The 15,238-nt window shown below is 41.2% G+C and overlaps 5 protein-coding genes across 5 annotated transcripts; 2 read left to right on the top strand and 3 right to left on the bottom strand.

Moving 5' to 3' along the window:
* Positions 1-932: 932 nt before the first annotated feature.
* Positions 933-2,443, bottom strand: EAE98_002007 (uncharacterized protein; the record flags this gene model as incomplete). The annotated part of the gene is made up of 3 exons (XM_038949626.1): positions 933-1,461; positions 1,623-2,116; positions 2,219-2,443. 3 exons carry the CDS (start codon positions 2,441-2,443, stop codon positions 1,065-1,067), a joined length of 1,116 nt encoding a protein of 371 aa, XP_038814611.1. The 3' UTR covers positions 933-1,064.
* A 1,481-nt stretch (positions 2,444-3,924) lies between these two features.
* Positions 3,925-5,107, bottom strand: EAE98_002006 (uncharacterized protein; the record flags this gene model as incomplete). Its single annotated transcript, XM_038949625.1, has 2 exons — positions 4,999-5,107; positions 3,925-4,940 (listed from the first exon to the last, which is right to left on the bottom strand). Exon 2 carries the CDS (start codon positions 4,918-4,920, stop codon positions 3,925-3,927), a length of 996 nt encoding a protein of 331 aa, XP_038814610.1. The 5' UTR covers positions 4,921-4,940; positions 4,999-5,107.
* A 1,433-nt stretch (positions 5,108-6,540) lies between these two features.
* On the top strand, positions 6,541-7,708 carry EAE98_002005 (uncharacterized protein; the record flags this gene model as incomplete). Its single annotated transcript, XM_038949624.1, has 2 exons — positions 6,541-6,724; positions 6,777-7,708. 2 exons carry the CDS (start codon positions 6,541-6,543, stop codon positions 7,706-7,708), a joined length of 1,116 nt encoding a protein of 371 aa, XP_038814609.1.
* A 187-nt stretch (positions 7,709-7,895) lies between these two features.
* On the bottom strand, positions 7,896-8,600 carry EAE98_002004 (uncharacterized protein; the record flags this gene model as incomplete). Its single annotated transcript, XM_038949623.1, has 2 exons — positions 7,896-8,198; positions 8,262-8,600. 2 exons carry the CDS (start codon positions 8,598-8,600, stop codon positions 7,896-7,898), a joined length of 642 nt encoding a protein of 213 aa, XP_038814608.1.
* A 3,801-nt stretch (positions 8,601-12,401) lies between these two features.
* On the top strand, positions 12,402-14,322 carry EAE98_002003 (uncharacterized protein; the record flags this gene model as incomplete). Its single annotated transcript, XM_038949622.1, has 2 exons — positions 12,402-12,738; positions 12,809-14,322. The coding sequence occupies 2 exons, from the start codon at positions 12,402-12,404 to the stop codon at positions 14,320-14,322; spliced, it is 1,851 nt and encodes a 616-aa protein (XP_038814607.1).
* Between the last annotated feature and the right edge of the window lie 916 nt (positions 14,323-15,238).

Genomic DNA, 15,238 nt, shown 5'->3' with positions numbered 1-15,238 from the left:
ATTTTAATAAACAAAGCAAGAAAAATTATATTTTAATTAATAATAGTTTCGTACTCCTGAAGTGCGATTTATAGTATTATTTTAGAAATGAATATTTTTAGTTTAAATTGTTTGAAATTCGAAAATTACATATTTACAAAACTATATTTATATAATAATTTCGAATTTATAGAATTTATTGTGTTAATAATAAAACTCTAATATAAGAAATAATAATATCATACAAAATCGATTTATAATCGATAGATTTTTAAATCTTCTTTTCTATTTTTAAAAATGATTATCTCTTTTTATTTGAATCTACTTCAAAAGATTATTAAATACTATATGCTATAAATCTATATTTTTTTTTAAAAAAAGATTTAAATTCAAAGTCTTATAAAGATTAATTATAAAAACTAATAAATAATACTTTAAAAATACTTTCACTCTATTAAAAATATATATACTATATTCAATCAGAAGTATAATTCAAACACTATATCTCAATTGAATATTATATAGTATAAAGATACTATCGAGATATCGTTTCCTCTCTCTACTTATTTCCTTAAGGTATTTATTATAATATTCCTATAAAATACTTATATACCCTTAGATCTCTTATAATTTAAGACAATAACATATCATTATAAATTATGAAATTTAAGAAGTAATTAATTAATAATTAAATTAAAGTTTATTAAAGTCGAGTTTCTTATTATCTATAATTATTTCATTATATATAAATCATCTTTTGTTTATAATTATATAAATATAGATTCAAGTGAGTTATAACTATCCGATATTTCATATTATTCAATTGATTAATTTGAAATCGATAATAATCAAAGACTCTTATTAAGCTAAATAGATCGCTTAAATCAGATCTCTATTAATCGAATCTTTTTCTTTCGCATTACTATAGTATTAATATATTCACAGACGGTAAGATTATTAAGAAGGTTAACCTCTAGTAATTTATACTCCAGGAATTTGTACACTTACTAATTTTTACTATCAGTTCAAGTAGTAAGAAATTTTTACCTCTTACTATAGTTCACAATTGAGATTCGTTATGAATCTTAATCTTCAATTAAAAATGCCCACCCCTCCCTCGTACACCACTCTCTATTTTTCTCCCAGCCGTTAATTACTAAATCTCGACCGAGCTTCACACACGCCTCTACTTGTTCTAATGTTCCCCAACCCGCAGTCCTGGATCCCCAGCATGTTAAGTGACATCCAATGTAGATCAACATCCTCCATCGCTTATCCTCTTCGATTGATCCATAGCCTTCTATAAATGCAGTAAGAATTTCTTTGCCTGCCGGAATGGATTTGAAAAATGTGAGCATGAACAGTTCCGCGCACATCTGAGCTAGGTCAAAGATCGGGGTCGAGAGATGCGATAGTTCGTGGTCAGTTATGAAGATGGCTGCTGGTATGCTGGGGGACAGGAGTGTGTCGGGTAAAAGAACACTATATTGATAATCAGTGACTGGTGGCTCATGAAATACGTCTATACACTCCGGGTAATTAATGGTACCCTTCAATCTTATGATAAAATTGGCATAATATGAGCATTAACGTGACCATCCCATCAACAACCTTGATTGCGAACCATGACTGAAGAAACTTACTTTCCACACCAGAAATCCCCGTGAATTAGCTCCCTAGTCCCCTCTCCACCCCCGTTTATCCATGCGAGCATTTCCTTCTCCACATTTTCAAACACATCTCTACTCCCTCCTAGAATTTTTGGGAAGCTATGAATCATCGTAACTAGATTCGTGTAATTAATCGCCAGCTTCAGAGTCCTCATAGCATGGTTCCCCTCCATGACTTCTCGCACTTCACTCTGTGCTGGAGAGTTGGCCCAGTTATGGAATTTCTTAAGCCAGTTTCCAAGTGAGCTGCCGATGACGGAGGCGATTGAGGGAGTTATGGCAGTGTGATATTTCAGAACATAAGACTTGAGGTTTGTGCAAGTTGGAGAGGGGTGATGGTTGTGGACCTGTGTATTGGTGCTAGCGTCATAATAGAGGAGTTTGGGCGTAGAAATTGTGATATTATTGTAAGAAACGGACTGAGCCGGGAAAGCTGTGAGGTATTTGAGAATTTGAGATTCATAGAACTGTTATCAGATTAGAAGTCTATAGATATTGTAATAGAAGCGAAAGGAAAAAAATCATTGCTTGTTTGACTGGATTATAGAATAGGCGGTGAAAAAACTGACAGTTCGGGTAGTAGTTAGTTTGAAATTTTTGTTGGAAAACAAATGAGGCTCAGTGTGCTTGATTACCACAACCGTGGTACCATCAGGAAGATTTTTCATTAAAGTTCCATGGTAAAGATAGTTTGAACTACCCCCGGAAAGTGGTATGAGACTTTTGCAGGCATATGGTGTTGCTGCCAGTGATTCTTGTACCAGTTTGGTAACGGCATCCTGAAATTCGGCCATGCTTGTTGTTTGAATGGGATATTTTGCCTCTTTATTCAGTCCTTGTGGTAATTTTGTAAACCTTTGAAAAAGAAATCATCACATATTCTGATAGTCCAGTTTAGTTGGAGGTAAGATCATCACGTGTAACTTCATGAGTCACACCGAGAGACTTTTAACAGGTACATCTGGTATTCGCTAAGCACCTGAATCAATTACCACGGTGATGATGTGTAACTTCGAGAGATTCTCATCGCAACCACTTGAACTCAAGTGAATAAGCATGTAACTGTACAATATGCAAAGCTGTCCTTGAATATTATAATAATTTCATAATGTTTAATTGTAAAGCGCTTACTCCACGAATGACCCTCATTGTCGGATCAGTACTTCTGAATATTCAATTGATATATACCTAGGTAGTTCCAACCCTTACTCGTTTATTTCAACGGATATACACCAATTACAGTTCAGCTATGCGTCGAACTGAAGCATAAGTTTGTTTCAATCTCGCCGATGACAGCACGTGAGCATTCCAAGTGAGACGGAAGAGATCAATCACAAAGGTGTCAAGTTTGTAGATTTGAGAAACCAGAGATGGTTTCTTGCATCATACAGATAAATTTTTTGGAAAGTGTGTACTCGCTAATTGTTATTCCGCTTCAAAGGGGATGATGAGGAGAAGGTTCCCGGACAGCTCCCCTAAAGCCGAAAAGGAAACGCCACATCGACAAAAGCAATATTAGTGATTTTGCCAAAAATGGCAGAAAATACCGTTTTATCTCTTATCTTAATTGGGTATCCGATCCAAGGTGATCTACGTCCTGCGCATACGCCTCTGTCTTCAAGGATACGCGATGCAACGCACAATCACTGAAGAGTCAACAACCTGATCTCGAGTTGTCCTTTCCAAAAGGACACCCAGCTTGTTTCGCAGGAGCAGCCATCACATATGTTACTGGAAAAACGTCACGGGCGTTGCGAATGTGAACTTTCAGTGAGCTTTACACACCATCAAAATGATCAATCAATGAAGCAAATAATCTTGCAGACCCAGAGAAGAAGCTCAAGAAACCTTCAATATCACCGAAGAAGTCTAATTGAAGACCAAGTTATCTCATTACTTTCTCCTTGGCTGTTTTTTTTTTTTTTTCAGGATATTGTTAGCGATACAGTCTAGATTTGCCTTCAATGCACTCACGTTGGGCTTTCTGACCTTTGATTAGGTATTAACATGGAAGCCTCAATTGGGAAGTTTACCATCACACGCATGTTTTAGATAATTGTGATATTCTTTTTTGAGATCATCCGGTAACTATAAAAATAACCACTGCCTCTCGCATGCGACCTCCCCTCCTCCTCCGCCCCCCAGCTAATGATGTATCCCCCCGGAGCCCCGTCAATGAATAGGTTCCCCCATTGATTAAACAATCTATCTCAAACTAAAACTCAAAAATGGTATGTAGTTGTTAAATATTACCAACCCGCAACAAAAACAAGGCTCACTCTTCCAACTTAACCTCTTCTGGACGGGAATAGCCTAGCACAGATCGAATCCACGGAGAATTTCCCCATTCATCCCCTATGCGAGAAAATCGCCTGACCTCACCAACTTCTAGGTTCTCCTGCACCAATACTAAAGGTAGGCCATGCAGCTCTAGATAAGTCTGGCACCAATAAACATTCCAGAACTTCTTGAAGTTGTCGGTCCGGCGTTGAGCGTCTTCATTCAGTGCATAAGCCTTCATGGATAAGGATAGATCACTGCATACTTTGGTGCCAATGGTCCTATAACCCGCAAGGTATCCAGACATACCAATAGGTAGCTCATCTGTTTCCCTAGTACAATTTGCAGATAACAGATGCGTCAAATTTGGCATCTTCTCGACGACTGTGTTGCAGAGATATGGGCATGGTCTCGGATGAGGGCCAAAAATCGATTTGATCAGTCCGGGTATCATAGCAATTGCATCAAGCCTTTCAAGGTTCCGAGTACTATTGATGAAGCTTTCAAACCTTTCAGCTGGCAGCTTAGTAGGTTGGGTCCTATCGAAGATATTGGTCAATAAGAGAGGTATATCAAATCCGAATCTGAAGTAAATACGGCCGTTTCCGTTCGTGGTACCGAAAGATAACGAATAGAATCTCAGTGCCTCAATTCTAGAGGTACTACAAACGTGCAAGGCTATTGGAACTGAACTGGTACTCTGGCAAACATGGGTGATATCGTCATATGAAATGGGGATAACCCTTGGATCAGGGAGTGTACATATCCAGATCTTTCGCTGAATCTCGAGGGGAAATCTTGAATACTGAGGAAACCCCTGTTGTTCGAGCTTATAGTTGACAAGCATGTCCTTGAGTTGATTTTCAGCCGAAGAAAATCTTGATAGTTTCCTATCCGATGAAGTGGTGAAGGTGAGATCAAAGGTGGCAGCAAAGGCTGTCGAAGGTATTCTTGGGCTGAGCGATGTCTGTAATGGAGATGCAGGGGCCATAGTGAATATCTGTGGGAGTTCTATCCAAAAATTAGTTAGCTCCGCATCAAAAGCAGTTGCAGAGGGGCATTTAAGTACCTTTGTAAGAGTACTTTTCTCTAACTTGCTGTAGCAAAATACTTTCAGTAGATATGGCGACAGGTGAACGAAAAGTACCTGTTAGGGTTAGAATCAAGTAGAAAGGTCAAGAAAAACTACTTGCTCTTCCAGGAGTATCTTTCTTTGACCTGCTGTAGTAGGAATTGTTCGATAGGATCCATGTTCATGATCTTCCACAATACCTGGCATACTGTCTGAGTTATTACTGGCCGTCTCAAAGTAAAACCAAGTATTGAAAATTTCGCCCTTACTAAGAATAAGTTGATTATAAATTGTTGTTGACAATGGAAAAGTTCTGGTAGCTATTAATTTTCAAAATTTCAGACTCACTAGAAGCTGAACGAAGAAGGGTTTATAAACCCAGGAAAATCGGAACTCTCATGGTCACAACCGCACGTTGCCCAAGTGAATATTGCAATTCGTAAGATTCAATTCTTGGTATCTGCATATCAGGTGAAACTATGGCACATATTTCTTCGTAGAAAGTGATCTCTTTGTTCTGATATAATTGTAGGGGAATTTGTCGATCAAATTGCAACTTTCACTTAGCCTGGTTCTAGCTGAGTAACATTGTGCTGCTCGGTGCCTACTGAGAAGAGTAAGAATGGAAAGATCTGGATTTGGTTGATGTCACAGACATTTCGGGAGAAAGGGCATTGGATCTCGCAGGAAAACACAACAATATAGTGTAATAATCTAATGATAGTTCGCTTGATATCGATCCAAGGATATGAACTTAGGAATCTTCTCGAATTCTCATCTGAAGTGAAGAGGAGTAAAGAACAGAAAGACAAAATGAGTATTAATCAATTCAAAAGAGAATTTTCAGGTCTTTGATATACCAAAAGATTGACCAGTTGGTCCGCAAATCGTCTCACCTTAATCTTTGTTTACCAATATCAATCCACAGTTACTGTTCTTTTAACTGAACAGTCTCCCGTATATGGAACGTGCAAGATTTCAAGTGAATGTGGAGGCCTTTGGCAGAAGGGTTTCTTTCAACTGCTTGTAGAAGAAATTTCTTTCCCCTTCGTAGCCCGGGCTTGGCAGCCTCTCTTTCTTTCTTGATGGATGAATGTCTTCGTCTGATTCCAATTTCATGACAGCTTCAAGTTCGGATGATAATGGCCAGAAGTTCCTTATAGCTGCACAAGTGTGTACTATACAATAATTTAGTCAATGGTATCTCTGCTGATGAATGGGAAATCCCGAAACCCTCATGGAATCTAGGTACTTGTCACGTTCTTTTCCTCCCCCAAAGCCAAATTTAGCCGGAAAGAGGAACCTTTGGGGCGTGGTGAAAATGAATGTTTCGCTTTCTGGGTGGATGGGTTGGAAACAGACCTCAACGGGAAAGCACGATACAGATGTGATTGTATCCCAGCTTTTGTTCTTACCATCTGAAGAGATCATTGATTGTTATTCGTAAAATGAATCAACATTTCGTCATCACCAGATACAACCTCGTACCTTTAATCATGTCAATTTTCCTTTGTCTCACAAAGACGTATCTTTTTCACCATGGGTTTTCAGGCGTACGGCAACAACACACCCATGCAAATACCGATGCTAAAACTGAACCATTATTCCACGTTCTCCTGGGAGGAAGGAAGTATTGAGCAGAGAGGATTTACTAAGGAAGAGGTATTATCACTACAACTAATTGAAGCCGTGACGAGAAAAGCCGCCCGGCTGTTTGGAATAGGTTCGTACTAATTCGCTTCTGCATATGTGTATGAGCACTAACTAGAAGTCAGATTTGGGGACACCGAGTACAATGTTAAAGGGCGCTGGTTTGACTTTAAGTATATCTTTCGCGGACAAGATAGCCGATCCCTATATGTACCGACCAACAGAAGGAAAAGACAGCCGAGGCATGTTCATCAGAGACGCAGCTGCAGATGAATTTGAAGCTGGGATGAGGAATAAAAGCAAATTGACTTGCGGTTGGTGTAAGTTGGATCCGTCGGCCTCCATAAAGAACAGCGAAAGATCATGGGCCAATCTTCCTGCGCTGTTGAAACACCAGCATTCTGGGTTCCACGCTCTCAAACCGAGAAACGTACATGATGCTATCCATAGTCACGCAGCCGAGCAAAACTTAGCAACTGAGAAAACTAGCCGTCATCATGAAACTACAGACACGATACCGCAACAGCTCGTCGAAGTCAAAAATAAAGTTGTATCTGGTAACGGAGGATTAGAGGACGGAACAGGCAAGAGAAACCTCGAGTTACCAAAACAAAGCAAATACGACGACGCGCGGTGCACATGGCTCAGAAACTCGGAGCGCTCGAATGAGGTTGAACGGCCAATTCTCAGCTTCTCAGAAGTAATCACTGATAGATATATGGAAGAAAATCAAATGCGACGAGGAAACAACAAAGAATGCAATAGCCCAGTGCCGCCTAGTTTCGCATCTTCACAAGATCTTGAGGAAGTTCCATCAGATCGCAACTTTTTATCGCCAACTGGGCAGGGCATCAAAGCCCCTTGCCCTGTTCACGAACTTGATGAGGATTTACCTTGGGATACTGCACCTGAATCAACGACTGGTAAGTTTGTTGAGCCGCAGCCAGACTTAATAAACTTCGGAGACACAACGTCTGAAACTCGATCGACAGGGGACTGGCAAGATCCTTGGATGATCTTCAGAGACACTGGCGATACGCTATTGGATAGTTTCTAGGAGAAGTCACGGTATCGCGATTACCTTTTGCTTCAATAGTATCCGAGTTAGATATGATGTAATTCCTCAGTAGTGAAGATGGCTATGTATAATCTTACATCCATGTAACTCTGCATAGATGATGCTTCATATGATGACATGAATGTGCGACACATTACAATATTATTCTCGTGCCTCTAACCAGGCATTACAAATCTTTCATTGGAGCTTCGCCCTTACCATCGCCATACTTCCTAACAGGTTCCTTCCCAGCAGTACTATCCTCTTTGAAAACTGCAACCTCATCACTGCTCATGTGTTTTGCAACTTGATCTGCTTGCCATTTCTTGAACGAAAAGCCTACACCTTCATGGCTGTAGTCTTTATCATTGGCTTGGTCCTTGTGATACTTGACTCGTATGAAATCGCTGTGGACGGTTTCAGGATCAAGAGACAAAGTCACGAGTGCGTTTATTGTGGCAGTTTTTGGGATAATTTTAAATGTCCATGACTACCCCAATGTTAGAAGTTGTTTAGACGTAAATCAAGCTATTTAGCAATGAATATTGAATACCTGTTCATTCTTAAATTGAATCACTTCATCATCGCTTCTTACAACCTGATACCCCTCGTTCTTACTATCCTTGAACAACTTTGGTAGCGCAAACCACTGTCCAGCCATCTTGTACCGATCATTGGCATACACGAACTGGTCATCATAGACGCAATCTGGCGTGTAACGTTTGACACGCTCGATAGTAGGTTCGCAGCTATACAGAGCAATTATATCGTCAATGAGTGCTTGACGAGCGGGAGACAGAGGGATAGATTTGGAAGGGTCGGGGTGCCAATCCTCAGTCGAAGAGGTTTGGCGAACTTCAAAGTTCTCTCCGGGGGCTGTTGCGGTTGCCATGACTGTACGCGTAGGTGTGAGTGATGGGGAATTTTTGATTATTGTTCGTGTGAGGGTTCTGGAAGTGAGCACTGGATATAGATGATTGTCTAAGAATGGAGGAGGAACATTGAAACCAGTGATTTTATAGAAGTTCTGGACAATAGCTACGTATACCAAGTGCATGTAACGCCACCACTAGCTATGCATACTCGTATCTAATGATGTCAACGTGAAGGAGTCGAACAAATGACGTACGAACGACTCTTTACCCGTATCTCATGCAAACATAATCTTTCAGTCATCGAGTTGTTATATGAATTAGGCCGCATTTTAAGAGCCATTCAAATTAGATATTCGTGAAACTAGCGGAACGCTTCAATTCTAGAAGCTCGAAGTGTTGACGTAGTCCATTACTTGGGATGTGGGGTAAGCTCGGGGAAGTGGCGTTCGCTTAGACTCCCAGGTCTGAAAGTCTATGACAGGCCATATGATGAATCTGCATATAACGGATTGATGAATTCGACTCAAAAGATTCTACAAAGAATTATTTAATATAGCTTTGTCTTATGTAAACAGATTTATCTCTAGAAATCCAAACATTAACGGCATCTATGCAAACTTAAGCGCCATATAATTGTGAAATTCGAACTCGAATCTGAAAGAATTGCGATGCTCGATCCCTCATTTTCACGCTGCCTCATATCCTCGCACCATTATGGTATTTCTAATCACCCAAAGAATCATACTGTCTTCCAAGTGGAATCACATCCGATAATATATGTAATCGGTGGCAATCTAGTCTTGCATAGGTACTGTACATATGAAGCATCATTTCCATGTTTTGAGGGTGAACCTAGACTAGGCTTTCCTCCTTTAACCTTTCTTAACAGCGTTCTCCTCTTAAAATCATATTAACCTCCATCCTCTTCTATTGTAATTCGAAGCTGTGGTTCAATTCTGCCTCAAAGGAGCTGAGCCGTTCAGAGCACCATCTGATCCCCTCTTTATTTCTTCCATCTTGCAATCGGCGCACAAGACAGAAGTGCAAGCTTTATGTCCCAGCAGTTAAGATGGCTGAGAGATGATGGGCGATTATCGGTAATGATGCAGCAATTTGAACAGTCCGCTTTGCGATCTGAGGGAGAGCATGAAGTAATAAACAGTGAACTTTTGTGACAGTGGAAAAGAGAGGAGAGTATAATGAGACTGGTGAGTGATGTAAAAGTATAACCTTTCGTGGTTTTGGTCATGGGGAAGTTGCTGAGCGTCCCGTTGTGTGCATCTTGTGAGCGGACATGAATTGTCTCCATGGCGGGGAGTTCGTGACATGTCTCTAGCCATTTGGCCTGATCAACGACCCTTCAGCAAATTCGGTAGTACATATTTAGATTCATAATGTGCAATCAACAGAGAGTGCCTTTAACGACATGGCAATCGAGGAACCAGGGGGGTTGGTAAGCGGAATTGCAACATGAATTTCTTTACTCGTTCAAGTAGATCTTGATTATTAACAATCGGTAAATGAAGATTGAGGGAAGCTGATGTTTTCTGGCATTCAAACTATGATTCTATTATAAAATACTATCAATTCTTTGTTTCGAAGTTACGCCACGCATATCCATCTAACTCAGTCGGCCCAGCTCCAGAAGGAGAAGACGAGAGATACAATTAAAAACTTTACGCTGACCATCATCCCTGCAAACGAAATAAAATTTCACTTGCTAACTATACGACTATGGTCCATACTTTGAACACTTCCATACCTTCAATAATTGGACATCTTCCCTCTCCTGCGACAGCTACATCCAAGCAGATGGCAGTACTATCTGTGCCAAGTCGTAGGTAAACATCGAACTCAAGCGCATGTTGGGTATATTGATCAGAGTACGTACGTCGCTTTATTCTTTTATCCTGATCAACACATACAATTATGAGACCTTAATCTGAACTGGCAGATATAATGTTCGTGATTATTAGTCAAGCGATCTCTTCCCGCCCCTCGTAGTGAGTTATCAACAGATGAAGTGCCATTTTGACCACTGCGTTTAATCAGCTCAACAACAATCAAGTACTTCAACTTGGCTAGAGCGGAACAATCAAATATACGAATATTTCACATTTGAAAAGAGTAATCAACTATGATTGCATGCTATGCATGCTGTGTAAATCCACCGAGTCACTCAATGCATATTATGTATATTGTCCACTAGAACAGACGGAATATCATCATTCTGTCTTGTGTTAATATCTGACGGTGTTGACTGATGTAGTTCCGTACACAGTCATGGTAAGAATTGATGTATCACCACGGGAATTTATCTCCGTGGAGAAACTTGGGAATCTGTAGGTGGGTATTGGATTGTGTAATCATTGCTGGATGTAAGCTTTCCTTGTAAAGTTCTATCCCGAGTAGTTTCGAAACTATCCAAAACACTTTGCCTGACGGGAAAGGACAACTATTGATGATGAATGACTGTGACCCGTCAATGTTTTTGTTTTTATATAATTATCGCCTTTCACGAAGGACGACATTATCTAAATTTTGATTGGCCTTTGCAAGCACCATCATGAAGCAGCCCTATGATACAATACTCCGTAAGATTATTTAGCATGGCTTCTAGAATTTCCGATGGAAGCTCGAGGGAAGCACTCGATTGAGGCTAGAACCAAGTAGGATCTTAGCATGGCAAGAGTCGAGTACAGAGTTCCAGAATTTTCACACTATTTCATTTCAAGTCCGAATACGACATGATGAGAAAGGCCGGATGTGGATAACCTTGACGTTAGTTTATGACTACCAGGATACCAAGGGATCTTTGAAACTTTGCGAAGATTCCGAGAATTGATTTGATTCCAGAGCAGAACTCGGGATTTGAAAATAAAAGTCTCTCCGGTCACCGGTATGTATGACCTGATGTTCTTACGATTGCGGGACCAGACAATCCTTATATGGATTGGATGCATACAGAGTTTGAGATGTCAATCGTCTTTTTCATATGCACTTCTATCTACTTTCTGGCGGTTGAAACGAACCCCTTTCTGGAATTTTTGACATGTAGAAATACAAATACAACAACATCTGGTGGCACTGCGGGGTGGAAGACACGATAAGATATTGAGAAGATTTGCTTTTGATTATCTAGCACAAGCTGCATATCTGTCTATCTGCTAGAATAGACAGGTACACAGGAATATAGGAATATAGGAATATAGGAACACAGGTACACAGGTACACAGAGGAAGTATACATATATACATATACATACCTACCCACGTGCTAACTTCGAACCATCTCGAACAACCTCAAGGACCACAAAGAGAACGAATGCATCGGAGTCATACCATACCTATTTTATAAAATCTAAAACAATCATTGTTAGCTCAAAGGAATAATCTTCCAATTACTCAATTAGGTATTAAATATATAAAATCTGCACCGATTGCATTGAATTGACCAATCATATATTGCTTATTCCAAATAATTATCCATCGGGGAAAGATTTAATCCAATTCCCGTTACACCGATAATTAAGTATATTACAGGATTAATTTAGTCAGGGTTCTTTCTTACTGTACTTTACACTTTCCACCCCCCCTCGGTAAGTTTTTATACAAAGTCCAGTCCAATGCCGTACATAACATAATCTACCATCCCGCCGCTCTGTTCACTTTTTACTCTTCCAAATAAATTCACTCTTCGCTCAATACTCTTTTCGCTCGTCGTATTTCCTGCCTCAAAGGAAACTTCACGAGGGTCACTGCTCCCAATTCAATTCTTCGAATCCATTGTCGATCCATTCATCGAACAAGCAAATAATCATGGAAGCCGTTCTCAAAGGTCGGGCAATGTGCCCATTTCTTCAAAAGACCTCGCCCGCAACCCTTCGATCCCTGTCGACCTCTACTCGTCCCCATGCCTCCCCAGGTGGGGGAAGTATGTCCAATCTCCAGACCATTGCTGGCCGATGTCCAGTCATGGGCAAAGCTCTCGCCGTTCAAACCGCAAAGGCCGGAAAGGTTGGATTTGGTGGCGTGACTGCTATGAAGGCCATTCGAGCCTTTTCCGGAAAAGTGAGCACAGGAAAGGCAAAACTTCACACTAGCAGATCCCATGAAGCGAGGGCTGTCGAGGATACCGTGTTTGGTCGTGAAAATGGTATGTGTTTTCTTTTCCGGGCCTCCCCCCATTGTTCATGTCGAGTCATCTTCTAACGTAAGATGAATAGTACCATTTCAACACATCAACCAAACGCGCCCACCAACTCAAGCTTCTCGCCATGACCAATCAAAGGCCCCCAAGTTCGATTACGAAGGATTCTATAATGCGGAATTGGAGAAGAAGCACAAGGACAAGTCATACCGCTACTTCAACAATATCAACCGGTTGGCCAAGGAATTTCCCCGGGCTCATATGGCCGACAAGAATGAGAAAGTGACGGTATGGTGCTCCAACGACTACCTTGGCATGGGCCGGAATCCACAAGTCCTGAAGGCGATGCATGAGACCCTTGACGTATATGGTGCTGGTGCTGGTGGGACTAGGAACATCTCAGGTCATAACCAACATGCGGTTGGCCTTGAGGCATCAATTGCAAAGCTTCATGCAAAGGATGCTGCGCTTGTTTTCACTTCATGCTATGTGGCGAACGATGCGACTCTTGCGACCCTTGGTAGCAAGCTGCCCGATTGTGTATTTTTGTCAGATTCTTTGAACCATGCTTCTATGATTCAGGGCATTAGGCACTCTGGCGCGAAGAAGTTGGTCTTCAAGCACAATGATTTGGAGGATTTAGAGGCCAAGTTGGCATCTCTTCCACGTGAAGTTCCCAAGATTATTGCATTCGAATCCGTGTACAGTATGTGCGGCTCGATCGGCCCCATTGAGGGAATTTGCGATTTAGCCGAGAAGTACGGCGCGCTCACCTTTCTCGATGAAGTCCATGCAGTAGGCATGTATGGACCACACGGCGCTGGTGTAGCAGAACATCTAGACTATGAAGCTCATCTTGCAGGTCGTCCAAAAGGTACCATCATGGACCGTGTGGACATCATCACTGGAACTCTAGGTAAAGCATACGGGTGTGTTGGTGGTTATATTGCCGGATCTCATAAGATGGTGGACGCCATCCGATCTCTTGCTGCCGGTTTCATTTTTACCACCTCTCTTCCACCCGCAACCATGGCCGGTGCCCAAGCCGCCATAGAATATCAATCGGAATACCAAGGTGATCGCCGCCTTCAACAACTCCATACTCGAGCCGTCAAAGACTCGCTCAGCGAGCGCGATATTCCAGTCATTCCTAACCCCTCTCACATTATTCCCGTTCTTGTTGGAAATGCGGAGCTTGCCAAACGTGCATCTGACATGCTTCTTGATGTTCACGGCATTTATGTCCAATCTATCAATTATCCTACCGTTCCTGTTGGTCAAGAGCGCCTTCGTATTACTCCCACACCAGGCCATGTTCGCGAATATCGTGAACATCTTGTCAACGCCATCGATTCTGTATTCACCGAACTCGGTATCAAACGCACTTCCGAATGGGCCGCCGAAGGTGGTTTTATCGGTGTAGGTGAAGCTGGCAGCGAGGCTCCGGAACCACTTTGGACCGACCAACAACTTGGCGTGGACCAAATTGTTAAGGAAATGAAGGCCGCTGGTCCAGTGGGTGTCATGGAGGCACTCCTAGAACGAGAGACCAAAGAAACGGCCAAGGCTGTTAGTGCTGCAGCTCATTAGTGCCCTTTCTCTCGACACAATATTTGCGTGTAGAACTGCCGCAAAATTGTGATGGAAATCGGATGAATAAATGCTCCTCGGACCCAAAACCACGATCTTTCTGAGCTTACAATGGATCTTAGACGACAGTTTTCAGACGATAGTTTATATGATGGCATGGATAGTTGTTGATATCACTGGAATTTCTGCGCACGTTGGCTATTTATTTTAGGATGATAGCATATTTTGCGGAATTGATCAAATCTGTATTGACTATATTGGTCATACATTACATACTGAGAATCCTATGTGTTGATGTGATTGTGTGTACCATTGTGAATCTTCATGAAGTTGGAAAATACAGGATGCTATGCCTAGCTGGCTGCACAATGTATGAATAAATGTGCTATCATAGAATGTAGCCATTTAATATGACAGAACCGGGCCAGCGTTATGTTCTCTAAAGTATCATCACAGAACTCATCTCACATTGACTTGTAGGGAAGTTATATATGTTGTGCGTCGCATATGGTAGGACGTTACATACTATGCGTGTCATCATCATCTCTGGTATTGATAGTTCCCTTTTCGCTAACTACCTACCCTTTAAACCTGCATAACTAGAGTCTCCAAGTCGTCAGATCCCATGTGTCATGTAGATACCTACCTACGTAACCTAACCAACCCACCATTTGAAACCGGTAAAGCCTCAAGTGAATTTGACTTGAACTTTTCATTGCCATCATGATTGATCATCTTCCTGGAGCAAATCATAAAGAGAGTTATTATTCACCAGTAGAGCATCACCATACACGCACACACACGATGAAATAACCAAACTCCAGGTATCCCTTTTCCAATTCATCTATTGACAACAACTATCTAGATATATGTTGCTATCCGCGGCCATGCATTCTGTACCTATAGTCCCAAAATC

Source organism: Botrytis deweyae (genome assembly GCF_014898535.1).
Source record: "Botrytis deweyae strain B1 chromosome Unknown BDEW_003, whole genome shotgun sequence".
NCBI classification, from domain to species: Eukaryota; Fungi; Ascomycota; class Leotiomycetes; order Helotiales; family Sclerotiniaceae; genus Botrytis; species Botrytis deweyae.
The sequence above is the reverse complement of the archived record's forward strand: the minus strand, read 5'-3'. Positions and strand labels throughout refer to the sequence as shown.